This window comes from Aquila chrysaetos, chromosome 5 (assembly GCF_900496995.4).
Source record: "Aquila chrysaetos chrysaetos chromosome 5, bAquChr1.4, whole genome shotgun sequence".
In the NCBI taxonomy this organism is placed as follows: domain Eukaryota; kingdom Metazoa; phylum Chordata; class Aves; order Accipitriformes; family Accipitridae; genus Aquila; species Aquila chrysaetos.
Window position 1 is genome coordinate 68,491,109 of NC_044008.1, and position 26,525 is coordinate 68,517,633.

The 26,525-nt window shown below is 42.8% G+C and overlaps 3 protein-coding genes across 7 annotated transcripts in view; all 3 read right to left on the bottom strand.

The window, feature by feature from the left end:
- Nucleotides 1-3,449, bottom strand: part of MYO15B (myosin XVB) — a 46,379-nt gene extending 42,930 nt beyond the window's left edge. The window contains exon 1 of the mRNA XM_041123408.1: nt 3,406-3,449. The gene's annotated coding sequence lies outside the window, so the exon portion shown is untranslated. The remainder of the gene's footprint in view (nt 1-3,405) is intronic.
- Nucleotides 423-11,448, bottom strand: LOC115340973. Its single transcript, XM_030013046.1, has 4 exons — nt 11,405-11,448; nt 8,057-8,248; nt 3,689-3,859; nt 423-3,569 (listed from the first exon to the last, which is right to left on the bottom strand). Exon 4 carries the CDS (start codon nt 3,524-3,526, stop codon nt 482-484), a length of 3,045 nt encoding a protein of 1,014 aa, XP_029868906.1. The 5' UTR covers nt 3,527-3,569; nt 3,689-3,859; nt 8,057-8,248; nt 11,405-11,448; the 3' UTR covers nt 423-481.
- Nucleotides 11,449-20,424: 8,976 nt separating this feature from the next.
- Nucleotides 20,425-26,525, bottom strand: part of LLGL2 (LLGL scribble cell polarity complex component 2) — a 33,854-nt gene continuing 27,753 nt past the window's right edge. Inside the window, exons 19-27 of one of the 5 annotated variants that reach the window (XM_041123413.1) lie at nt 25,940-26,106; nt 24,924-25,188; nt 24,049-24,202; nt 23,372-23,409; nt 22,849-22,896; nt 22,296-22,338; nt 22,001-22,055; nt 21,505-21,566; nt 20,425-21,108 (exon numbers count right to left, since the gene is read on the bottom strand). In XM_041123413.1, coding sequence (XP_040979347.1) covers nt 21,513-21,566; nt 22,001-22,055; nt 22,296-22,338; nt 22,849-22,896; nt 23,372-23,409; nt 24,049-24,202; nt 24,924-25,188; nt 25,940-26,106 — 824 coding nt within the window. In that variant the 3' untranslated portion in view covers nt 20,425-21,108; nt 21,505-21,512. Of the gene's footprint in view, nt 21,112-21,504; nt 21,567-22,000; nt 22,056-22,295; nt 22,339-22,848; nt 22,897-23,371; nt 23,410-24,048; nt 24,203-24,923; nt 25,189-25,939; nt 26,107-26,525 lie in introns of all 5 variants that reach the window. The other 4 variants (XM_041123412.1, XM_030013043.2, XM_030013042.2 and 1 more) reach the window with 4 other exon arrangements.

Below are 26,525 nucleotides of genomic sequence, written 5' to 3' on the forward strand. Positions count from 1 at the left end.
GGATGCATCCATAAGAAAGTCTGCTAACTAGGATGAGCTGCTCTCTCTGCTGTGTGACTGCAGAGATTCAGTCTGCACTCTCTGTGCAGCAGAGCTTGGGGATGCACTATACACAACAGCCAGGAGTTCCCTCTGCAGCTGTGCTCCTCCTCACATGATTCAGTGTAGGTCCATAACTTAACTAGTGCAATTCAGTCTTTTACTTAGCTTTACTATGGAGCATCACCTACTCAGCACATTAATTCTATTTTCTCACATGGTAGCCAAGGATCTATAATGTGCTTTCTCTTCTTGAACCAACAGTAGCTTTGAAGGATAACAAGCAAGCCCCTGTGACCTTGAATTAGCTGCAGAATACCACTGGCAAGACATACTCCAGTCTGGTTAGATCTTCAATCTCCTCAACTTCTAGACAGTGGTCTTCACACATGTACACCTGAAATGCATAGACACATTACTGAAAATCAGGAGAAGTTCAGCTTCATTCCAATACTGGAGGCAACACCTGTACCTGTTTCTGCATGAATTCCATCTCTAGCATATTGTCAGTGATGTCTTCGGCCTCCCACTGATCCTTGCAGACTGTCATTGCATGGCTGTTGGTCAGATGTGGGTCCTTGTAGATGGCCCATTTGCTTAGGTTCTCAACAGTTAGTCGTGGCAGCAGCAATTCAGAGTTCAGCCATGCTGCAGGATCACATCCCTGAGCCTGCTGCTGAGACCAGTGAACACAAGGCGTGACTATGGACCCTGCAGTCTGGAGGACACCTGAACCCTCTTTGACATCTACCTCACAGGAATAATCTGGTGTACATATTGGATCCTTTTCAGGATGTGGAAGGAAGCCCTGTTTACTGTTTCTCTGAGGGCTTTGGTCCATCAAATGTCTGGGAAGGTCACATTTGAATCTGCAACCTTGTTGCACTGGCATCATAGATTTTCTGTCTGATAGAGATCCCAGTTTCTCTAGGGAATAACCATTCTCAGAGTCCCTGGATAAGGAGCTCTTTGTCTTAACCATGCTGTGGACTCTGGGGAATACTATAGCAAACTTGGCATCAGTAGCATTGTTCTTCTCCTCATCCAAGCTAATTAAGTATGGAAAGGAATTGGTTCCACGAAGAGGGGAATCAGCAGAAGGCAAATCAATATGTCCCACTTCCTCTGCCATTCTAGGACCACATTCCCCCTCCACTAATGGAGGCGAAGATTCTTTGTCACTCGACTCAGCCCTCCCCAGCTGTCCGGTGGCACCAGTGAAGGCTTTGCCAGACCGACCAACCCACCCAGCAGTGCTTACAATCCGGATTGCCACTCTACTTCTGAATCCAAAAGGTTTGCTGCTCCTTTTCCTCTTCCCAAATTTCTTCAAGAGCCATCTTGAAATACCAATTGCACGTGCCACGCTCAGAAGACGAGCTTTCAGCGTTGCTTTCTTGGCAGGTTTTTGACCAAGCCAGCTGGTGACTTTTCTAAAAGCAGAATGGTTGTGCAAGTACTTGGATCCTTTCCCAGCATGCACATTTTCTTTTTCAGAAGGTGCCTCTGCAACCACTTCTTCTGCTTTCTCTTTTTTTGCATCCAGAGTCTGGCCTGAACTCAGTTTAACTTTTCCAGTAACTTTTCCAACTTTCTTCTTCTTGCCAAGGAACTGCTTATCAGATTTTTTTGTAATAGTGGAGCAGCTTGAAATATTTGAAAGATTTAATCTTTTCTCTCCAAAACTCTGAGCTATGTTGGGTTCTTTCTGTGTACTGAGGGTTTCTAGAGTCATGGGTTTTGAACAGATGTTTTCAACATTTTTCAGGTCAGAGTTGGTTTCCAAAGCCATCTGGACAGGATTTGGTTTACAGCTTGTTAATAGTTTGGTCTCAGCATTTTTATGTTTGTTTTTCAGATTGAGAAGGATTTGGGATTGAGAAGAACATTTCTTTGTAAGCATCATCACTGCTAACTCCTGCTTGCTGGAGTCTGAAGAACTGTGCCTCTGTCTATGTCCTACCACTTTACCTTGTTCTGCAATCTCACGCCTCCCATATTTCTCCTTCAATGTTTTCTGCTGGTTGGAGAGCAAAGGGCTATCTTCCAGTGTGCTGCCTTCTTCATTCACCTTCTCTTCCCGTTCAGTTCCTTGAAGTACTTTGCTGAGGTGAATGTGGAGTTTTGCTTTAACAGCACTAGGCAGTGGTTGTTTTGTTGCATTTTCTTTTCTTTTGTCAATGCTCTCTTCAGTGCTGCTCTCCCTATTGCTGTTAGAATTATCATGTGCGTCTTTTGACATATCTTGAACTTTGCCATTTTCTAATATATTTTCCTTGCCTACTTCATTATTGGTATTTTCTCTGTTCTTAAGACTTTTAACTTGGAATCCTGAAATGCTTACATCACCTTCCTCACTGCTCTCAGCTAGAATAGATTTTGGTTGTCTTGGCATGTCATCTTGCTTCTTCATTTTCTCCTCTGCCTCCAATCCTGCAAAGTCAGTGCCTTCATCCTCAGATTCATTCCTTCTATCTGTGGTCGCCTGCTCCCTTTCAGTTTCACTGGGTGCTTCATTGCTTTTATCAAGCAGTTCTTTGTAGCCTTTTCCTTCAGCCACAGGAGGATCTTCAAGCATGGTTTCTTTCTCACTGATGCCATCTTCATCTGAAGAGCTACTCTTCTCTTCACTGCTTGCAGTGCTGACCACTACAGTCTCTTTTGTAGCTTTTTTAGGGGTCCAATGGCCTTCATTGCTGGAGTCAGAGCAGGAGTTATCTGAGGTTTCCAGGATATTTTCTTCTGCACTTTCAGTGACAATAATCCTGGTATGTTTTCCAACTTGCTTTTTCCCAGCTCTGTCACCTTTTACCTGTGCCATACTGCCTTGGGATTGAAAACCTGACTTTTGCTCAGAAGCTTCCTTAAAGCTGTGATTCTCATTGTGCTTTTCCCTAGGCCTGGCACTGTGTGCCTTCTGCGGCAAGTCATGTTTCTGAACAGATCCTTCAACACTTTGCACTGCAATTGACTTTACAGAGTCTGACTCGGTGACTTTTTCGCTAACAGCAAGACGCTTTCCACACTTCTTTTTACAACTGTATTTCTTGCTGTTTGTGGTGGCTTTTTCCTCCTTATCGCTACTGTCCTCACTTTCTAGTCCTGATGTCATTTCCTGTTGCTTGCAGGCCTTTTCTTTTTTCCCCTCCAACTTGGACACTAACTGTTCTCCATATTTTCTCCCCAAAGCAGATTCTCTTTTATCATTTCTCTTGTAGGCTCTTCTTCCCTGGAATAACTTTTTGTGGCCATTTTCTTTGCCTCCCTGAAGCCTCACCAGCCTCTGGCTTTTTAAGGGGTCTTTTTCAATGATGTCATCTTGTTCAGGCAATGACTCTTTGCCCTTCAGCTGGCCTTTACTCTTACCTTCCCACCGTTTCCCACAGTGGATCTTTGAATTTCCTGGGGAGCTTGCCTTTTTCTCACAATTCAACAATTTCTCTTTTCCAAACTTTTTCTGCTGAGTCTTGGATTGGGAAGGAGGCATTTCTCTAGTGTTCAGGAGTATATGTGGGCTTATCTGAATTCACCTATGAAAGGAAATATTGTGCATTTTGCTGTGAAATAGGCTACAAAGAGAGGCCAGATCTTCCTAAGCGGTAGTTTACCTCATTTCTATAGAGCCAAACAAATGTTTGCAGAACCATACCTGTGCAGCTGAGGAGTACCAAACTGACTGTCCTGTTCCACATTAATCTCTGTTTTGTCATGAATCACCCTTATTTTCTTCTTTTATTAGGACTCTTGCCAGAGGCCAGTCATGTACAGACAATGGAACAAATGTCCATGATTTTCCACAGTTGACAAAGGTTTGGCCACACTGTAGTTTAAGAAAGAATGATTATTTTATTTCAGTTTTTGCTTCTCCAATAACCTTCTTCGTGCTGAAGAAAAGAGGAACACATCTAATGATCTACGTTAAATGAATTAACAGTAAATAGTTAACTCAGTTTCCTAGGTATCCAGAATCACATTTCGACCTATATGAACAACACTGGCTTGCAGGTTGAAAACACATGATACTGAGTAGATGCTGTATGGCTGAGTAGAACTGAAAAGACCACAACTAATTGTTAACCAAAAAAAAAAAAAAAAACATTAACTCAGACAAGCCACATTGATACTGCAGTACTAGAATCTGTACAAGCTGAGCTGATATGTAATTAGTAGAAAGGATGCAAAAATATAAGCCCCATTTTTTATGTTTAGTTATTATTCTTCCCTCTTTTATTTGAGCACTTGTCTCTTAACAAACAAATAAGTACTTGGTAAATTTCAATACATATCCTAATTACAGTTAAATAGTATCTGATTTTCCAGGGGCTAACCTTTTAAATTTTCTGCAGTGCAAGAGAAGGACATTAAGGAACAGATCATACTCAATTTAGCCCAAATAGCAAAATGTATGAGGAAACCAGCTCTCATAGCAAATAATGTCTGTCCCTGAACAGCTCTCCTGAAATCTTACTGGAGAGAAGGCTAAATAAATAAGAGAATTAATGAGGAATGGGAAAAAGAGAGAATAAATAAAGTGGTAGAAAAAGAAATATAATAGAGTGGACAACAACAATAACAATCCAGTCTTGTAAACTGATAATCTCCACAGGAAAAGGCAGCTGAAACTAGGTTAACTTTGTAGCATAAGTCTACATTTCAGAATTGCTTCTGAAGACATAAAATACTGACAGAAGATTGCTTTTTTTTTTTTTTAGGATAGCGTATGTTAGTTGCCCACAGCAATAGGATTTTGAAATCATTATAACTGATTCTACATCAGGATTTTTGTTGATAAATAACTGTACTGCGAAAACACACTGCATAAGTCCTGGCAAGTGTTTGTATGCCAAAGAAAACTCCTAATGCAGACCTGGTGCATGTCTGTGAAATTGCCTGACTCCATCTTTTCTTTTAGTATGATGGAGCTGGTTTTGAATGGTGTGTTCCATGAACAAGTGTTCAATGCCTTCCAGGATCTGGCTAAACTGAGCAAGAAGTCAAAAGCAAATACTACTCCACTATGTAACAGCATCTCCACACAACTCCTCCCGAGTGCACTGTTACTAGCTGACAGTCTAGGAAAAGTTCGGTATTTGAAGTGTTAATCAGTATTGCTTATCTCTTTATCCTTCCTCTAATCATAGGCAGGAAATAAAGGATATAAAAGTGCCCAAAGGATTAGTCCTGACCTTTCAGCCTGTTGGAAAATATCACTTCTATCCTTTCCAGTTATAAAGATCCTTTATTTTATGAGTCAACCTCTTGTTGCTTCAGACAGACTAAAATACCACTTGTGCTCCAGACTCCACTTCTACCCATTTGTCTGAATGAAGTGCTAATGGCAGAGCCTGGTTTTGATTCCCCAGTCACTAAACACTTCAAGGCAAAGGTCCAAACCAGAAAACAGTAAGAGCATAACTGAAAGGAAATCATGGACCAGAGAAAGGAAGACTTGGAGGTGAATGGAGGAAAATGGGACTAAGGAAAAATCTTATACCAAGAAAACCCAACAGTCTGCAACATCTTTCCAAAGAAAAAAAGGTAAAAAGCCTCCTGTTAGGGGCATTTGTAACTAGCTTCAAGATTACATTAGCCAATGATGGGCAAGGAACAAGCTAGCACACAGAACACAGGGAAATTCCATTATATATTTTGTCCTCTCACCTCTTTCTTTGTTAAACTCTTCTTTCCCTTTGCTCCTTCTTTCTCCTTCTCTTTGTTTTTCAGCCAACTCCATAGATTCTCTACAGGCAGAAGAGAAATTTCCACTCATCATAGCCTTACAATTTCTCTCAACAGGTAACAGAGGACCTAGCAGTCAAGATTTTGTTACTAATTGCTACTGTCATCATAACTCCACAAACCGTTATTTATTTAAAAGCTGACATACAGTGTCTGGAAGCCTTCAGTCAGATGGTGGGCTACTATGGGATGCTGGTGACGTATTTACCTGTCTCACAGCTCTGAACCCTGCATCTCGGTGACCATGGTTGCAGTGTACAAGCTCTGACGGCTGTACCCAACAGTAATGGGGACTGCAAAGACACACAAGGGCCAGTGGGGAATTCCTGAGAGACAGGATTGAGCTGGGAGGATTAGCTATACTATATGGTACAAATGTTTTCTTCCCCATAATGGAAAGTAAACCCTTGCTGGTTATTGTACACATGCTACAAGCCCAGAAGAGTTCTGGCCAAGATTTGTTGAAACTTGCTTCCATCCACAGGCCTCTCCTTGCCCTAAGGTAGGGGGACAGGGGAAGAGCACACAGTCAAGATTACAATTCAGCATAAAGTTTTAAATCTTTGCAGCTACTATAAAGACTGACAACTAATGAGAATTTTTAACATTTAGTACCTCAAGAAGACAGTCTACTCTGCTGAATGGAAATCCATCCACTCTCCAGAATACCTCATGACTTCCTTGCAGATTACAACTTGTCCAAGCATCCTTACAAGTTATTTAAAAACAAACAAACCAACCCCCCAAGCCATTAAAAAAATACATTCCAGTGCTCTGGGAACAAACTGGTAAAGAACAACTAAGTGAATTGAAGTTTGCCTCACCTTAATCACCCCAAGGAGGGCAGCAAAACCACATTTGAGATTTACACAGTCCAGGAAGGCTGATGCTCTAAAAAAAGCACACTAGGTATATATAAAGCACATTGTTTTATTGCAAATGGGTTTTTTTGCATACTACCCATTTTGTACTCTTCTGCATGACAGACCAATCTTCTGCAACTGGAAAAAACAGTATCTCCCTTTTCCTCAGTTGCAACTCTGACGCTGAGCAAAAAGCTGCTGCCCTGACAGCACTGTTATGTACAGTTAAAGGTTTCTCAACAATCAGTGTCTTCAGTGTTCCCTCTAAACTTGCTTTTTTGCTCTGGTCTAGAGTTGACACTATTCAAAACATCTTGGACACATACGTTGCATAGTACAGAGTTCATCTCTTAACATCAAATCCTCTTCTTTTATCCCTCTCTTTAAACAGTACTCTCTATAATACATAGGTGTCTGGTCACCTTATTTCAGCCCTCCCTCGCCGCTTAATATACCAATACTAGTGGCCTAGATCTCTAAATCCTGCAACAAGACTTTTGTTACTGAGATTAATGGTAGCTGAATTAGACCCTAAATCCTAAGTACAGAATAGTTGTTAATATTCTATCCTCCTGGGGGCTTAATGTTGATACTGCTTCTCTACAATGCCAAATGCAGTAGAAAAAAAAATTGAAGGTCTGCTTTTATGTGCTACTGCTAGATAGTCATGTGACTGGAAAGCTAAAGCCTTCCACAAAACAAAAATGTTGCAATACTTGGATGATGAGGAAGATCAGGAACACTGCCCAAATTTGTAGGGAGTTAGACACAGGACTTCGGTTTGACTCACTGTGAAGAAAGGACTCCAAACTCTGAATCTAGGTTAGAACGTGAAAACCTAGAGTTCACAATTCTTCTGAGACAGTGTTTTAGAGCATATTGTTTTGTAACACCACTGTTATTACTGGGAATGGTAAGATGAATCACTGCTTATATAAACAATTCCTTTGACATCAGACCTGCTTTGATTAACTGGCCTGGTCCATCTGCCTCCTGGACACACTGGAGCAGGTGAAAGATCCTGCTCATAATTTTTTCAACTCCCCTCACTATACCAACTTCATCTAAATCACTACAGGAAAAAGAACAATTCGATTTTGTTCTTCCCTTTTAGAAGAAATAAGAATACTTTACATCAGAGAAAGGAGAACCTCAGTGACAGAACACAGCATGAACCTACAGACAAAAAGAAGAGCTGATAACTCATGCTGTTATTTTAAGACTACTAGAGAAGTGAGTCTAATCTTCCCTAAACACAGTGGTTTCTCCCAACTCATACAGAGGAAAAAGTACAATTCTTAATCTTAAAGGGAAGTGCTTGGAACTTAATTCTTAACGGTTTCTATTTTCATTCACCTGTACAAATTGCTCAGGCTCCTTCTTTATCACTCTGCACAGTAACTTTTTCAACATACCTATGCTGTCTGTCCTGATTCCGGTGAGCTTCTCAGTACCGCATATCATAGGTCATATTCATGTACATGGTAACATATTCATTCTCCTGTGCCTTGTTTCCCTGCAGCCTGGAGTCTGTTCCAGCATCCTTGCAAGCCTGCCCAATGTTGGAGTCTAACATCAATTCTGGCTGGGCTGTGCCCAAACAGCAGCTGATTACAGGCATATGGAAGGAAAGTGGCATCAATAATTCAAGCTTTCTTGTGGTACCTTTGAACTTTTCAACCAGCAATATCACCAGCTGGTTGGCAGAGTTTTGGATAAAAGAAGAGGTGGGATTTCACCTAGGCAAGAATCAGGCTCAGATGTGGTGTTGATTAGGTACATCTCCAAAGAAAGACTGAAAAGGAGAGGTCATTTCCAATACCAAAACATGTCTGCTATAACCTAAGAGGCTACCAGACAAGGCACCGTGAATACTATCTAAATAAGAGCTTAGGCTAGTGAAAAGGATTAAATCATAGGCTTCTTTCTTCTGCATCCCTGGAGTTTTATTTCAGGAAGCCAAGCATGGATAGCTCAGCCTCTGCTCTCTTCTCCTTGCCAATACCAAGCTCTCTGCTGACAACAGAAAAGTAGTTTCCAGCTCAGCACTGAAAAGACAGCAAAACTGGCACCATTTTTGTCCTCATTATGCCTAAATCTCAGTCCAAATCAAGCAGAATGACTAACTCTCCTTTCAACTTGAATTTCCAAATAAAGCCATGATCCCCTTTAAACAAAACTTTTGCAGACAGGTCAAGGTTGCTTGCAGCAGTTGGTTATGTCCATGCAATGTTGCTGTCTAATTCAGTGATGGTTTTCCCCTTCCTAGGTCTTTCTCAAGAAAGCAGGTAACAGGGCAAACACAAATGCACACAGTCTAGTCTGTACATGCAGTCTCCCTCTGCACTCACCATGTTGCGAGGTGACAGCATGGTCATGCAGGATTTAACTACTCTGAGGATGACCCTGGTTCTTTAAGAGGCAAAGTCCCCTTCTACCCCCTATCCCCTCCCAAAAAGGTTTTCCAGAGGAGCTGGAGATTAAACAAGATAAACTCAGGTGTGGCCAGCAACCAGAACAAGTGACCCTAACATAAAATGTGATGAGTGTTGTTAAGATAAGATATCAGATGCTTAGCAGCATTAGTTTGGGTGGAGCCTGTTTTCCTATCTCCTTCCAAGAGCTCCCTGGTTGTTATGTACTGTACTTTGTCTTTGCTTCTTAGTGGATGAGCCTTCAAAAACTGGGCGCTGAGCTGGAGAACTTAAGAAACACACTTTACCTAAGCTTTCTGTCACTGGATGGTCCACTTCTCATAGCTTATAAGAATGAGGCTGTAGAGCAACACCTTAGTTAACAATTTCATCATGTTATTTTATTCATTATTTATAAATAACTCTCTATCCCTCTCTGCAAAGAGAGATCTTTTTTGTAAAGCCCAGAATGACTGATGTTATCTGGATCATGATTTCCTTATCCAATCTTGGAAAAAAAGCCGCAGGCCTCTTAGCTCTAAACTTCTAATGTGTGCATGGCGGGGAAGAGAATTCTCTCTGAAAAATCCAACCCTTCACAGTTCCTGAGGAGGAAGTGACTCTAACAAACTCTATGTCATTATTAGCTGGAGCCTCTTCAAGGCTGTGTATACCCAAGGCAGAACTGGAGCCCGCTCTTTCTTTGATTTCTTTGATTTGTCAGAAGTCTCAGTCTCAGACTGTATGATTGGGTTTTGCCTGAGGAGGATGACCAAGATGAAGGTACTGATCATGTTTACTTTCTTATCAGACTACTGTCTGCTTTGAGCTACACCGAGATGAGAAAGGCTAAATTGATGCTGTGCAAATATTCCCTTTCCACCTCAGTCTCAAGCCTGTCTGCCTCAGCACCTCTAACCTGAATTCTCTGCATAGACTAAACACTGCATTTGTTTGTCTTTTAAAGTGCTCCTAGGAAGATGCTGGCAGTTTGTTCATATCTTTTTAAGGGAGGAGGACATAAGCACCAGGTAAGATGAAACATTTCCAGATTTCAGCTCTAGATCCCTGAGCAGACTGGACAGTGGAGTTTGTGGCCCGAGACTTGGGTTCAATGCCCACCTCAACCACTGATTTACCATGTAGTTTTGCCCAAATCATTGCTTCAATAACAAGACAGAGTCACTTCAGACAAGAGTATGAATACGGACACAACTTGCCCTCATGCACAGCACCCTCAACATTTGGTACATGCAATGACAATTAAGTCATCTTTTGAACTAAAATCTTGTTTGCACTGCTCCAAATTTACTGCCCTTCTCTGCCCATTTCTGTCTGGACACACGGGGTTGAGAAGGCAGTGCTGGGTGCAGTAAGGAGCTGGGAAGTACGCTGGCTTTGCCAGCTATGTGCTACCCAGTACCAAGGGGAATTTCCAGCTGGCCACGTCCTCTGACTTAAAAGCCCTTTTACCTTAAAGAAACTGCTTTGAGTGGGGAATCCAGCAGCAGATGGAAGGAACACAAGGCTACATTCCTTGAGAAAGTACAAGGCTCCCCAGTTTCCTAAAGATTCCTTCATTTACACAAAATACCATGTCTTTTAAGTTAGTATTCAGCCACTATTATTTTAAAATGTTATTAGAGAGTGGTAACACATCAGACCCACCTTTTCACTGCAAATTCTTATGTCAGCTACATAAAATAAAAGCATTGATGCTATTGCAGAAAAGAGAGGTAAGAAGGTAACTCAATTTTAAAGAATGGCTAAATGACATGAATAAGAGAATAGAAACTGGTCATGATTGATCAGAGAAATGACACTGCATAAATTCACAACAACCTTGTTTGTTTGGTAATAGTTCAGGTAACAGGGCTGGTCAATGAAATGTTATACCTAACTATTTTTAAGGTGAAACTTGATAAATGTATAAATAGAGTCTTCTCTTGGTTTCATTCTATAGCGAGTAGAATTAACAATCCAGTCAGGACCCTGCAGCCCATAAGGCTAGTTTCTTCCTCTCTTTTGTGTTGTTGTTTTTTTGTTGGGTTTTTTTCCCCCCCCCTAGGTCTCATTGCATTAATATAAAATATCTGCTCTGTTCCTTCTATATCGCATGCTGCCTCATACTGACAGAAAACATTCTCCCTTGAGCCTGTACCCGAGGCTATTGAGAGAGAATGCCTGGCCTCCTACTGCTTCAAACCAGTAAGGCCTCTGCTCTCTCCTGCCTGCTGTTTTAAGATGAGCTAGAAAGTCTCCAAGGTCCTCTTCCCCAGCAATAACCTGAGGAAACCAAATAAACTATTCATGACTGCAAGAAGAAACCAAGACAATTAAGTTACATACGTTTAAAACAGCCTCCTTGAATATTTCAGGAGCACTTTGTTGCCCAGTTGTCTGCCATTCAATGAGGCTGGATGATCCTGTTACACTGGAAGCCAGCATCCCATGGCCCCTGCCCAGAGGTCAGCCAGAACAACAGACCAACACACTGTACAGATGGTATTACACCCTGCTGGAGAGACGGACTTTATCCGGGTCTGAGCCAAAAGACTCTGCACTGTACTAAGACACAGCTCAGGCCTTCTCCTTTTAAACCCCTGACCTACCTCTGTAGTTAGTGTCTAAAAAGAGCAAACTGAAGATGCAAGGCCAGGCAAGCCTGTACTAACTTTAATCTTCCTGTTTTGGTAACCAGAGCAGGTAACAACAGTCAATAACTGGTAGAGTAATGGCAACAGCAGGAACTCTGGCATGATTAGAAACCAGCAAACAGGCCCATGTGTTATTCTACTGCATCTTCACTGCTATTGTATCCTGTACTAGCTAGAGTATAACTAAAGAGGATGTGACGTTTGTGATTCCATCATACTTTCTTTTTACTGGGTACACTGAGGTGCTTGGGTGGCCTCAAATAAGGAGCAGTCCTTGTTCCCCTTCCCCTTTTCTGCATAGCTGGGAACTGTGGGTTTGATACAGAACTCATCTGAGTCAGTGAAATGCCCAGGATTTGAACTGGTTTTCAAACCAATTATACGTGAATGCAAGACTTTCCAACTGTGTGGGCTACAGCCTTGGTGTGTGGCTGCCCACAGGGCCTGTTCTCCCATGAGAAATTACTTTCTCTGCAGAAAGCATCATAGCCCCTGAAGTATAAATCAAACAATCAAAGTGGAAAGTTAGATTGTCCAGACTGAAATGATTACACCCAGGTATTTGAAAATCCCCAGCAGATGCTAACAAGCTTGCAGAGATAAAGATAGAAGGAATCACGCAGCTAAGGGGGAGGTTTCATACTACAGCTAAACTGACTTTATGACCGTGTCCTGGGATAGAGTTAATTTTCTTTCTAGTAGCTGGTATAGTGTTGTTTTGGCTTTAGTATGAGAAGAATGTTGATAACACGCTGATGTTTTCAGTTGTTGCTAAGTAGTGTTTACACTAAGTCAAGGATTTTTCAGTTTCTCGTGCTCAGCCAGCAAGAAGGTTAGAGGGGCACAAGGAGTTGGGAGGGGACACAGCCAGGACAGCTGACCCAAACTGGCTAAAGGGATATTCCATACCATGTGATGTCATGCCCAGTATATAAACTGGGGGGAGTTGGCCCAGGGGGGCAGATTGCTGCTTAGGAACTAGAGGGGTATTCGTCAGCAAGCAGTGAGCAATTGCATTGTGCATCACTTGTTTTGTATATTCCAATTATTTTATTACTATTATTATTATTATTATTATCGTCTTCCTTTCTGTCCTACTAAACTGTCTTTATCTGAACCCATGAGTTTTACTTTTTTTTTTTTTTTTTACCAATTCTGTCCCCCATCCCACTGGATGGCAGGGAAGTGAGCGAGCCACTGCATGGTGCCTAGTTGCTAGCTGGGGTTAAACCATGACAGACTGCCATCTGAAAGGGGCCACTCCTTCCTTCCAGTGTCTTCTGTATTCCTCAGGTGTTTCCTTTGCACCAGTTCTGGTGGTCATCTCAGTGCAATTTGACCTTACAGGTTAGTTGATCTAATGCTGAGCTTTCTCTTAAATGAGTGGGCCTGCTTGCCTGCAATTGCCTGTGCTGATTATTCCCTTACTCCAGATCATAAGGCAAGATCATAAGCCGTTGGTTCAGTTGACTGATTCAGCAAAATTTTACCATAGTTAAAAATAAAATTGAAAAGGACAAATATGTACTAGGAGAAGAAAGGGAGTAGGAACAAGTGACACAGGAGGGCAGAACAGCTCTTTACAGCAACACCACAGATATGAAACTCTTTTAGGGCTCCTAAGCTCTGGAAGGGAATAAGGAGGAGAGTACAGGGAGGTTAGAGTACCTAGAAGAAGGTTTGGTTCTGAAACTTTGACAGATTTTCTGTCAAAAGCAGATTATCCTATAGTAGAACAACAGAAACTTTTGTGTGATATTGGGCCACTCGTGCTTTTTGTGCCCTGTTATATTGCCTTTACAGTTTTGCAAGCACAGACACTCTTATTATGCTTTGCTACCAAAGATCTGGGACAAACTGGGAATGGTTTGCCTAGCCAGGCATTAGAAGACACACTCAGACTCTTCTCAAGGGAATTGCCTCCAAAACTTGCCATTTATTTTATAGGATGAAGAACATTTTCTCCCACTTAATATTAACAAGCCTATCAGTACCTCATGCTCTATTCCACTGCAGATATTTAATTTCCTTAATCTTCTGTAGATAGATCCCCATTCATTTTACGAGAGGTCTCATCTGTCCCTATGCACAGGAGATAGCCTCGTAAGTAATAAATACCTCTCAATAGATATCACTTTAACAAGGAAATGATTTATAGAATTTGAGTCACTTCCATGTAGTATACGTTCTAATGCAAAGTTTCCTTTCTGTGCATAAGCAGTCTTAAGACAAGCATATCAGTGAGCAAGTTAAACTGCTGAACCAAGTCTGTTCAGTCTGATGAAACAAGAAAAGATCACAGCCACTATCTACTGCTTCTTGTCAAAGAAAATCTACCAGTGTTAATGGTACCTGCTTCCCATGTTATTAACTAATGAGGCACATGGAGCTCTGATACATTCATTCATGGCTGTGATGATAGCTGCTGAGAAATAAGCATTTTTCTTGTGCTCTAAAAAAAAATCGCTAGGTTAAGATCTTACCCTCAAACAGGGTTTTCTAATGGTTTAACAAATCAACCTCTAAGTAACATCTGAATGGGCACAGAGAACAGTAGGGAGGAATCTGCCTATGCAACATCATTAAATAGAGTTGAAACAGACTAGGAGTGGTTTCTATCCAACCCAAGGTTAGAGTCTTTGAAAGTGCAATGCACTTCAGAGAGATGACATGATATTATTTCACTTTGAAATTCTTACGTTCCACTTACCATAGTCAAAACAAGCCTTTTTCAGGATGGACCCTGAACGTTGCATGACAGAAGTCATAGTGCCTCAACTCTAAGACTGCTTTTAGTAAAGTCTTTCTGTGCTTCCTGAGCCTTTAGGACTGAGGCATTGCCACCTGCTGTGGAGTCTCCAACAAGTCAACTAAGTATAAAATTAAACCAGTCTTTTTTAAAGGTTCATTCCACGGTAGGTAACTACCACTTAAGTGATTAAGTTTTATTATTTCCAGAAAATGTGCCTCACAGCCCTAACTTGACAGAACTGAATTTCCTTGAGACGGATTTTTTTTTTTTTTTAAAGTCCTCATTACTCTTCATTGGCATTCAAAATGTGTTCCTATAATGAAAGTACAGGCAAATATCAGGTCTGAACTGTGCCATCAAACCAATTAAGGGCTATCACACCTCCTTTTGTCACAAGCCTGCATTTCATCTGCTCTTATCTGTGTCAGAATAAAGACAAGAGGATGTACTTGTCTGTGGAAAAATCACACCCTTTAAGAATACGTCTCCCAAATTCCACTCCTGTGGCCAACGGGACAGACGCTCTTCCAAATCCAGTAATCTTCAGACTTTGCAGTTTGGAATAAAGCTCCCTCAGCAATAGCTTAAACCACTTTCAACTCAATATACCGCCTAAGTTAGCAGGTTCTCCTAAAATAACACTAAGCCTTTACTTGAACCTGCCATATTCTCTGCTTCCTTAGACTCTTACCTGCATCAGGACTTGAGTTGTAACAGCTGACTCAGAGATGTCCTTGTGTAGCAGATTTGGTTTTTTTAAAAGCTCAGCCTGTTTTTCAAGGGCTCAGCACAGCAATTTGATAAAGCTACGTTCCCTTTAAGGAAGGAGACTGTGAGCAGAATCCGAGCTTCATTTTTTGAAGTCCCTGCACTAAGCAGAGAACAGGACATTAACTTTAAACAAATGAACAACATTCAGAGTTTCTTTAGGAAGAAGCACATAATATACAGAGTCATTTGCCACAGGAGCATACAGTAAGAAGAGATGCATATCTTTTGAAGGAGAGGAGTCAGTGACAGGCTGGGCTCTGCCTATGGAGATACAGGTCCTTCCTACCTAGGGTGACTCTCCCTGCTGCTGTCAGCATGTGTTAAGGACCATTCATCTTAAAGAGAACCCCCTCACCAAAAAGCCATTTTAAAATATAAATTAGCTCTAGACACAAAAGAGCTGGAGAGCAGCAGTCTCTATGCATTTAGCTGGGGAAGAGGTGTGCAGTGGTAACAGCCACACATCAAAGTACCTTTTTAGCTACTTTCCTCTCTACTGAAACAGGCCACAAGTGGAGGGAGCCTTTTAGCTCTCCTGTCTTTATTGTGCTCCCAGCAACCCTCCTCCTATCATCCCCTGAGTTCAGCCAACATTTATAAAAAGCACACCTTCATGAGATGCAAGAGGAAAATGAGGAGTTTGTTTACACAACCACGTTTCATTACAAGAAAGTCAGTCCCTCTGGAGTCCCTGGCACAGCTGACCGACCTTGCAGGTATGACTTTTGCCAGCACCAGGGCAGTCTCCTTTTCTGCTCAGAGCTGGTGGTGGAAGAGACCACTTGCTTGAATTTCCCATCTCCCACCTTTGTTGCTTTGTAGCTTTCACAGTCCTATTTTAGGCAGCAAAAGCAGAGGTTGCTGCAAAGGCAGTATAAGGAACAGGATTGCTGACCCTCTGCTGAGCAGGGGATGGACACTGGGGCCCAGCTTGAGGGTAAAGTATCAGGAAGGTGGAGTATTTCGTGCATTTACACCATGCTCAGAAGGCATTCAATGGTGGCAGCCATGAGCAGCATCTCACCCAGGACACGTCAGCATGTTTTTAGGGGACAAAAGTGCTTCCTGGGACTGCCCTGGACTCCTGTAGCCCTTGGTCCACCATTACCACAAAAGACAAAACTTTTTAGTGGCACACCCGTAGAGAGCCGGCAGTGCAATGGTCCGCACGCACGGGCAAGCTGCCCTAAGGACACTCCCGCCGCCCTGCGCGGAGCCGCCTGACAGGAACGGCCATGGCGGACGGCAGCGCCCTCTGCCGCCTCCGCCACACGGGGGAAAGGGCGGGAAAAGGCGCCGCGTCCCGCACTGAGGCGATGGCAGAGCCGCCGGGGAGGGCGGCAGGGAGCCGGGCGCACAGCACTCGAGGCGAAGCGTTTTCCCTAAGCACCGCCAGACCCCTTAGCTCATGGCTGTCACGGCTCGGAGGCGAAGCAACAGGAGAGGGCTAAGACCCTGCAACAGCTGTGAGAGGGCAGGTTCAGCCCTCCCACTCGGGAAACTCGTCTCTCAACAGAGGCCATAGTGACAGGAAGCATAAAAAGCAATGAAGACTCACCTCTCAGGTGGCTGTGGAGCACTGAGCCAAGAAGGGAAGAAACTCACCCCTCTCTGCTGACATCCAGCTGTGGCCTCAGCCCTCTCTCCTGCCATGTAAGCCTATGCAGTCTTGTGGCCACACACAGCCAGTCAGTGGAAGATGACCATTCACACTGAGAAGAGCATTTACTTCAGTTGCTTACTTCCCATGCCGCAGGGAAGACTAACTAAAGGATAAGGTAGTTAAATGGAGAAAAAAAATCCCCTTTCCCTGCAACCATTTACTATTATCATTGTAGAGCTTGCAACTGCCACCAGAGAACTCCAGGCCACCTCAGTCTACCCACCTCCACAGGCACAGCATGAAGAAAAGGCCCTTCCTCAACCAGAAACCACTACCCAGACATGTTTGGCAAGGGGCTGTGCTTGAGAGGGACCATTTCTACCCAGGCAACAGTTGGAACAAATTAATCAACAGCAGGATGATCTCAAGGGCCATCTTACTGCTACAGCAGCGTTTTCACATTGGGTTTTGCTAGTCCTCTTGTAAGTTGCACCTAATCTGGAAAGCTTGCCAAACACCCCGTCATTATCACATTGGGGGAAGAGGTTGATGTGCTTGCTGCATGGAAATAATCCAAGCACTTGGGGCTTGCGGCTGACAGTGAAGGCATCAAGTTTTCTGTGACCGAGGGCTTGTGGCAGCTACTGAAGGAATCAGTCTTCTCCAGCTGGCTTACCTCAGGGAATCAGCTACATTTGCAACACAACCTTGGCCTTTGCTTGAGAGAGATCACCAAGTCAAACAATGTGGTTTAGCAAGGACTGTTGGGCTTTAGAAAAAAACTTCCACTAAAGTCTGTTTCATTCTTCAGCCATGCCAATTCAACACCAGATCCCAGTCCTGCTCTTATTAAAGACATCCCAATTCATGAGGCCACATAGGCAGTGACATGCTTTGCAGGCTGAATTTAGGATTATGGTCCAGGCATACATTTATTCTAGCTGCACTAGATACAAACCATATTCTAAGAAACAGACCAATTAAGCTGTGAAAAAATTTCATTCTCTCACTAACCAGACATGCCTCTGGCCTTATGACTAAGATGAAAAGTACTTTTCCTTCCAACATTATGTTCTTCTAATAGAATTGTTAGACAAATTCAGCAAACATTCAGTTGCTAAACATCTCAGGAAAGCTTGCATTACTATTGGGGAAAAAAAGAGCCTCAAGCCAAGCTTTTCTAGGACTAGAGAATTTTGGCACCACAGATGGAACCCTATAAAAGAGCTCACATTACAAGAAAGCATTTGACCTAAAACTCAGGCCACTATAAAACAGTGTCCCATATTAGGTACCCAATATGTGTATTCAGATGTGGAAAATCTGGGCTGTTCTTTAGTTGTGATCCAAGACTTTCCCCTCTGCAGAGAAACAGGTCTGCAATGGTTAGGGAACATGCTGCCAGCATGGCTATAAGAAAGGATTTTTTTTCAAGCACTGGCAGCCAGTGTTAACAGCAGCTCAGCTCCTGCAGTGAAGGGGCACTTTACAGTGCCAGACCCCAATGAGACTGCATAAAGCAGAAGGGGAGAGCACTGCCAAAGCCTGACTGGCAGTAACATTAATAAGGGCCAATGAGCCCTCAGAGTCCTTCCAAGCATTAAGCATTAGCTCTTGGAGACAGCAAGCTTCTACGAGATCCCAGACAAGGGGAGTTCAAGTGAAAAGTAGAGGTAGGCACAAAACTTAAGGAGTTTGGCAGCAGCTGAATCCACTGATCAGAAACAGGCTATTATTATTACTGTCAGCTGATGGGCAGACTAAGGGTAACAGCAAGGCTCAAAAGGCAATTCCTGTAAGGGAAGAGATGCAGAGGGATTTTTTTCCCCACTACATTCAAAAGCTGCTTACAGACGTTCACTGAAGACTCCATCCTTCATGAACATCTCATTCCATCATTGATTCTACTTGCTAGTGGTTTTCTGACAGCACAAAAAATACACCCTAATTCTGAATGTCACGAGCCTTTCCATCCTCTCCTGCTCAGCTCAGAATATAATTGAAAGCACAACACGAGTTCCAGTCTTCCCTTGCTTTGCCCCTTTGCTATTTCTCCTGCATTTTAGGCACAGCAGCTCTAAAAGGATTCTTAATGCCTCTGCTCACAACAATTAAGTCAAGCAGCTTACTCCAATGAATCCTTCAGCCAGCTGTAGGTTTCAAAGCATTGCTAGGAAAAATCTGCCATATATTAGCACACATCCTAAACTACTCAATCCCTTTAACAGTCTGGCTTGTGCTTTAAGGAAAATAACAAGAAGCCTGGATAAATTTGTTTTGTTTTTAAATCTAAATTCACTTTAAGGTGTACGAATTATGACAGCATTTGTGACTTGTCTAACTCTTTCAGTGGACCCATTGGATTTTTCAAGTTATGTGGGTGAAAATGGGGAGAAGTTATAAATTGCTTCTGCCCTTTCTGAGCAGAACTGCCATGTCATTTACCCCAAGCCTGCCAGCAAATGAAATACTCAGAAAAGGCATTAGAATCAGTCCATCTGCAAGGAGCAGAAAGAAGCAGCTGGGTGCACCAGGATGATACACATGCACAGGATCACACCAGCTCAGAAGCTGCTGATTAAACCATAACTTCCTGTAAATTTGCAGCATCAGTGCCTGGCACAAGAGGTAGAAAGCAGCAGGCCACTTTCCTGTTAGCCTCAATCCTGCAGCAATAGAAACAAGGAAATAACAAAGCCAGTAGAAATAAGGAAATGGAAACTAGTTTGTCAGACCATGCTGAGTAGGAGAGAAGGTGCTCTAAAACCTCATTAGCAATAAATTAAGTCTCAAAGGAGATACTAATACTTCTAGAAGGAAGGGTGCCTGAAACACCACCTGAGCAACAGCAACTCTGCAACCATATTCTCCTGCAGAATAGAAAGTGTCACCCTCTTACTCCAGGAGAGAAAGGATTCCCTCTGCCTTGCTCAGGAAGATAAAGACAGAGCAGCCCAAAACAAGAGGGCTTCCAAGGAGAGGTTTCCAAAGCATGTCAAGGATGACAGCTCAGCACCCAGTCTGGGAGGATTTAGTGCTTTGTCCCTGACTCTCATAGTGCTAACAAGCAAGTTAGAGGAGAGAAATCAGAGAATACTCTGATTTTTTTCTTAGCTGGAAAAGAAGAAAGTGGTGTTAGGTGAGGGACAAAGGAATGAAAAAAATTAAAGGGTAACAAACTGCTCTACACAGAGTTTCACCAGTTTCAATTCAAAATCCATTGGCTGACTCGTACAGCAGCATTGCCAGATCAACTGTTTCTCCCTTCAGTGTGTTATCACACAAGTTATTTCAGGAAAGCTAGCAGACCACCTTCCAGGGACTATAATCTGAACCAGTGTCCTTTCCTGGCAACACGATGTATGGATTGCAGGACAGTGACACAATCAGTTTGCTTGCCACAGGCATCTTCTCCAAACCACCACCTTGCTTAAATGAGGCCACTTAATCTCCAGGAGTGCTCTTTGCCTCTACAGCTCAGAGGGCGACAGGTCCACCTTCTTCAAGGGGTAAGTGGGCATGAGCCTGTTTGTTGCCAATGTGAAAGAAGCTGCTGATGAAAAGAATAGATATGAGCAGACAAGGATCACAAAAGGGAATTCAGAGTTTTATTTCCAAAAAAGAGCAATGTAGCATTGAAACAAAAATCAAGTTCAATTAGTTTTCCTCTGATTTGAATGGCTACAAAAATAGATTCTACCCAAATCCATAAAGCTAGTTAACAGTACCATAACAAATAAAAACCAAAATTACTCATTCAGATACCACATACAGCAGTAACAGGAATCTAGCATATATTATTTAATGTTTTTTTTTTAAAAAGTAAATTTCTAAAACGTTTCCGTTAAAACTGAAATACCCATGAGATTTTAAAAAATTGTACAAAAAATAATTTTAAACCAGTTGGAGGTAACAGTGTGCGTTTATTAAAATCCTGCACCAAGGCAGTAATGTTTATAATTTAAAATCCAGCCCAGTAGAAAAGAGAAATGTGCAAACATTTAAAAGTTAGATGTACTCAGAGGCTTGTGGTGCATCAGACCTGGCGATCCACTTCTGTCCTAATGCAAGGCGGGCTCCAAGAGGAGATGTCTCTAATGAGGCACTAAAAGGGGAGGCAGAGGCAGGCATGCATATGCATGCAAGTTGCAGCTCACTAGCCTGCGATGCAGGGAGCAGTGGTGCCCTCTCCCCACGGACGGTTTGCCCAATCAGTAGTGTTATGGCACTCAATCCAATGCCAGAAACTCCTTGATGAATTCTGGTCAATCTGCTTTGGGATAGAAGAATGCAAGAGCCATTTTAGAAAACAGAAGTTGAAAGCTAATGAGAGCTAATGAGTTGATATACTCAACAGATTATTGCTATGAGCTCTAGCTACCTCTCCAGCTTGCTTTCTGGTAAGGCTAAGAGTTAAGCAGGAGCCTTCAAAGGATTTTTAGCTCTTCCTTTAAAGCTGATGCAGCATATTTACTCATGTGGCACAAGGTGCTGAACAGTGCTAGTACATCCCTCAGCCAGCAGATTCCCATCCTGAAAATTCAGACCACAGTTCTGCACTATTGCAAACCATTTGAACAAGCTGAATTTTATAAAGAAACTTCATTCTACTTTCTGCTTCCTTTGGCTGTCTCACTGGGCCTGAAATATCCTTAGCCTCACCTACCTCCTCCATTACTTAGTCCGTGTCCTAATGGACTTCTTGCCAAATTTCTTTCTGCATAGCTCCTGCAATGACACAAGAAAAGATTCATTATTGCAATGCAGTATCATCCCATCCACTCCCAGCTGCTGACAGAAGACCAGGATTAGGTAGTGTCCAGAGGAAGCGCACACAGCAGAGCATGTCAGGCAGTCACTTATCCGTACACACCAGCAGTTACCAATCCCACCAAGCTTCCTGCATCCGTTGCAAACAGTAGTCCTTTGTCTACACTTCCATAGCCCCTGTCACCTGAACATCAGTATTCTAGGGAGACAAGATAAAGCCCCGCACCCACGGTGGTAGCTTAGCTCTATTGTATAGACAGAATGGGAGCAGAGATACTGAACACGTCCAAGTGACAGTGTCAAGACAGATTAAAACTCCAGAGTCCCATCCTCGGCCAACTAAGCCCATGTGGCCTGCCCTTAGATCAGTATGGGTTGACATGAATAGAAACCTGTATGCGAATACTCAGAGTCCTGTTCCTTTGGGATGTGGGAATGTGATCTCTCCTGCTTTTCGGAGAGAAAGAGACAAAGCATTATTCATTAAAAAAATGTCAAGGGACAACATGTGAAAGAGAACCTGCCTCTCTCTTACTATTGTCCTTTGGTAGTTTGTGGGACACATATGTGACCAGATTCCAGCACAAGGATCCCTGCCATCATGTTGGGCATCCCCCTGCTTTCCAACTAGAAATGCCCTCCCTTGCCAGCCCCACCCACTAGGAACAGAAGTTGGTTGATACTCACCCTCTGCCCCCCTCCAGAGTACTCTGGATCTCCTTCAGGACTTCTGGAAAGCAGAGGGTTAAAGCAGTGAGCCAAACCAGTGGAGATCTGCTTTCAGGCAGCAGCCTAGCCACATTCCACCTCCTGGCTGAACAGCCTTTAAAACCTGCCTCCCACAACACAAGAGGTCAGACCTTATAATATCATTGCCTCTTCAACAGTACCAGGTTTTTACTGAACAGGCTGGCATAAAGGACTGAAGCAGTCATTTGCCAGAGCCCCAAAGGAACACTCTGTTCCAGCTGTCATTTTACACAGTCCTATTGGAAAATAAAGACCCTTCTCTTATCACAGCAAATGCAGCTATGTGGAACAACCCCGGCCTGAGGGCATGACTATCTGTCCAACACCTCACTTCTACTGATTCATGAAAACCCAGTATTTCTACCAGTCTTGTGTAATTGCAGATCCCTTGGAACCAAGGACTGGAACCCACAAAATTCCCAGGAGCTTTCTTCTTTTCCCTCCCAGAAAGGCACCTGCCCTGTCAGTAGCAAGACTTCATCTCACTCACTTTCGTCATTGAGTAAGGCATGTTCCATCAGCCTCTCAGACTTCCTTTCTAAAAAAGAGTAGGAAAAAAGCTGTTACCTAACAATATTTTCCCCTTTTCATGAAATATGTGCAGTTTTGGAAGCCTACAAGAGAACTGGATTTATTTTTTTTTCCCATTAAGTACATTTTGACTTTACTGAATGCTTCACAACTAATCCTTAAAGCCTCGCACATACTGAATTGTATTTTCCAACAATACTAGTTTGGCTAACAGAAGATGTCATCTGTAATTTCAGACCCTATCTTCCCACAGCCTCTTCCTTCCAGCAGAAACTACATCCTATCCTTTCAAGGCTCTCTTGCCACATGCAACTGACTTTAGAGCTAGCAACTACTGCCTGCAGGCAGGTCACAATGTTTCCCTCATGTCTCTCCTTACTTTCCCCTTTCTTAGTTAGAGAATATCAACTGTAGCAACAGGAAAGGTGTTTCAGGGTTTACACATCACCATGCTACATTTACTGCAATTATTTTTTGCTTACCATCTTCTCCATAGTCACCTGAACTCCTTCCTGATCCCCTAGAAAAGGAAAGGAGGCAGAAAACAAACACTGACTCTGAGGCATAGAGGCGCAGAGAATTCATGTATACTCTTGGCAGCTAAATTGTTTGTTGAACAAGGATGTAAGAAGGGCTTCATCACATGTTGGTGATGCAGAAGTCTGCAGGCACCAGAAAACTTTTCTGAACTTTTGGAATAAAATTGCTATAGGATCTCCATGAGTGTCAGATCTACCGTTATTCACTGATGTTCCAAGAGAAGAGGAGGAACACTGGGTTTCCCTTCACAGAGCAACAGTTCAGCCTCATCAGTAACACAGAGCCCCTGAAGTATGCATGAGTCAGACACATCATTAGGGAACAAGTAAAGCAAGTCAGAGCTTACAGTTTATGACTCTAGCTTAGGGATACCAATTCCAGTGCTTCACTACTTTGTCCCACCAAAGGACTGTACTGTACTACAAGTAGTAGAACCGTCAGGGAGAAGGTTACATTTCCTCATGCCAATCCAACTAGAAATGTTGTTAAAAAAGACTTCAAAGTCTTTTTTTTTTTTTTTTGAAAGATTACATTCTCTATAAAATAAAAAACTTTGTTGGAAACAGTCGAGTAGATCTCACTGCTCGGACACAGTGTGCAAGAGTTTTACAGACTTTACCTGGATTTTCTTACAGCATTCTCCATGCCAGACTTGTTGTGTACATGATTGTTGCTTGTAACTTCTGGCATGTCCACAACGCACCGGGGCTCCACTAACCATTTGGTAGAAAGGGAAAACCTCTCAAACTCCGACGGTGAGATCAGATAGAAACCTAGAGATGATTGGGAATTTATAAGCAATTCTCAAGTCCAAGAATATAGTTCCAGAACTAGAGATGATCCAAAAAAAGAACATATCTAAGCATCTTCTATGTTTGGCAGAAAGGGTTTGCACTTCCTCCTATGTAAATGAGGAGAAATCATTGAGGAAGATATTACCCCAGTTTCCCAAGGATTGGTTAGCCTAGAGACTGGGCAATTTAAGATTATGTTGAGAGATAATTGTATTGTCCTGTGCTGGCACTTATAAAAAGCAGCATAGAAAGATGTAAAAACTGAACCGCAAAGCAGCGATCCACTTTCAGCAGCCATAGGGTGTTGGATCCCAGTTTTGCAATTTGAGTGTTGAGCCACAGGCATGTATAGGAGGCACAATGCAGCCATTTCCCCAGTGCCTGCTGCTAAGAGAGCCATCCTCTTGACTCTGGACAAGAGGAGGGCGGCCACATGGAAGCTACCTATGGGGCACATCCAACCTGTTAGCTGAAAACCACTGTATTCATTAACAATAATGGAATAAACTCACTTCTGCTTCTGCTACGTCACACATCAGTACCTGTTGACAACTGGTACTGGCCAGAAACCTATAATGGACATATTTAGGTAATATTCACATGTATACACAGCCAGTTCTAAACACTAAGCCCTATAATCCCTTTTCCATTGTCTCAAACACACAACAGAGGTAGACAATTAGGGAGCAGCACACCTTACCTTGACCATATTTGGTGAAGACACAGGATGCAATGCCACTCACATCCTCTTTGCGGATGCAAGGGTAGCGGATCTGTAACTTGAGGAAGGGCAGCGAGATAATCTGAATGTCTCCCAGGTTAGTCAGGACAGCCAGGTCATTCTCACTGTAATCATCAGTCTTGCAGCTGCCAAAGTTTGCAACCGTCACCTTTCGTACCCTACAGCCTTCCAGGGCTGTCAGCTTGAGCTTAAGTTTGGAGCTAACCTTGGGTAATGTGAATACCTGTCAACAGAAACAAGACACTGGCATCTCCTTCCCACACAATGGGCAGCAGCCACACCCAGCACATCTGCTGCTCCCTCCTTTAACAATGTTTTCATTCACAGTGAATACACACAGGTGTATTCAAGGGAGTCAAGCTGGCTCCCTGCTTATGGGACAAGATGTAATCGGCCATAGACAGTGTTAGAATCTGTTTCTGTTCTGACATCAAGCAGTTTTACCCTTCAGGCCGCAAACTGCATTTCTCCCCCAGTTCTTTCAAACCCCCTCCATATTTGGCTACAAATTATTACAGAAAGAGAATGGGGTTTACACTAACTGGGTGCTCTTCCGCATTAAAAAGCCAGGGCCAGCCTCCAGCAAGCTACTTCAAGTCTTCTCTTTTACGCTGACCAGTTAGTGTGCAAAACAAGAAGCTTTTTAGTTGCCTCATAGAATGCCTACCAATTCCTGCTTCTGTACTAACCACAGCTAAAGCTCTTTCCCAAAAGCAGAAGCAGCTTTGTCCAAAGAGTACAATGAAATATAGGAATAAAATTTCTATGATCAGCACGTGCATCACTATGCTGAATACCCAATTTGTCAGCACACACCTGATTTATGGACTGCACCAAACAGAAACGCTGTCCTAGGGGTGTTATTCAGGTACAGAAGAATAAGCACTCCCAAGAGTTATCTTTCCGCTAAGCACTGCTCAGTGCTTTAGCAGATTTTATGAACAGTCCATATGCACCTCCTGGGTGACACTTACCTTAAATTGCTCTTCAGACACCACCAACAGTTGATGGCTTCCTTGCATATCGGGACTCTTAGAAAGGTCATGTGCTACTTCTAGAGGTTCTGGGAGGGGATTGCTCCGTCCATCCAAGACAAGTATACCCACAACAGGAGCCCTGTGCATCAGCTGAATCTCTTTGGCTAGACAAGCAAGATAAGGAGGAAAATAAACAAACAGAAAAACCAAACAGGAGTCTAGTCAGAGACACTCTGTTAGAACCTCACTCACATCCTCTCAGAGCTGGAGACCTATACAATGTGGCTACAGAAACCCTGCCTAAAAAGATTTAGTAGTTAAAGTGTATTTGGACTGAACTGGTTCACGTTAAACAGTAACTATTATTACATAAAGATAGCAGGTCCAACTGTCCAAATAAGGTCCATGTGTACTGAGGCTTGACAGTAAACTTCAGTGACAGCTGATACAAGTTTAAATTTCTGAAGTCAGTAGGAAATGAGGCTAAGGCATGTCAAGTAGTACTGGAGCTCACTTACTCTTCAGTTCAGTTGCTGCAGTAAGCATTGCTTAGTTCAGACACTGCTACATTTAGCTCCACTCT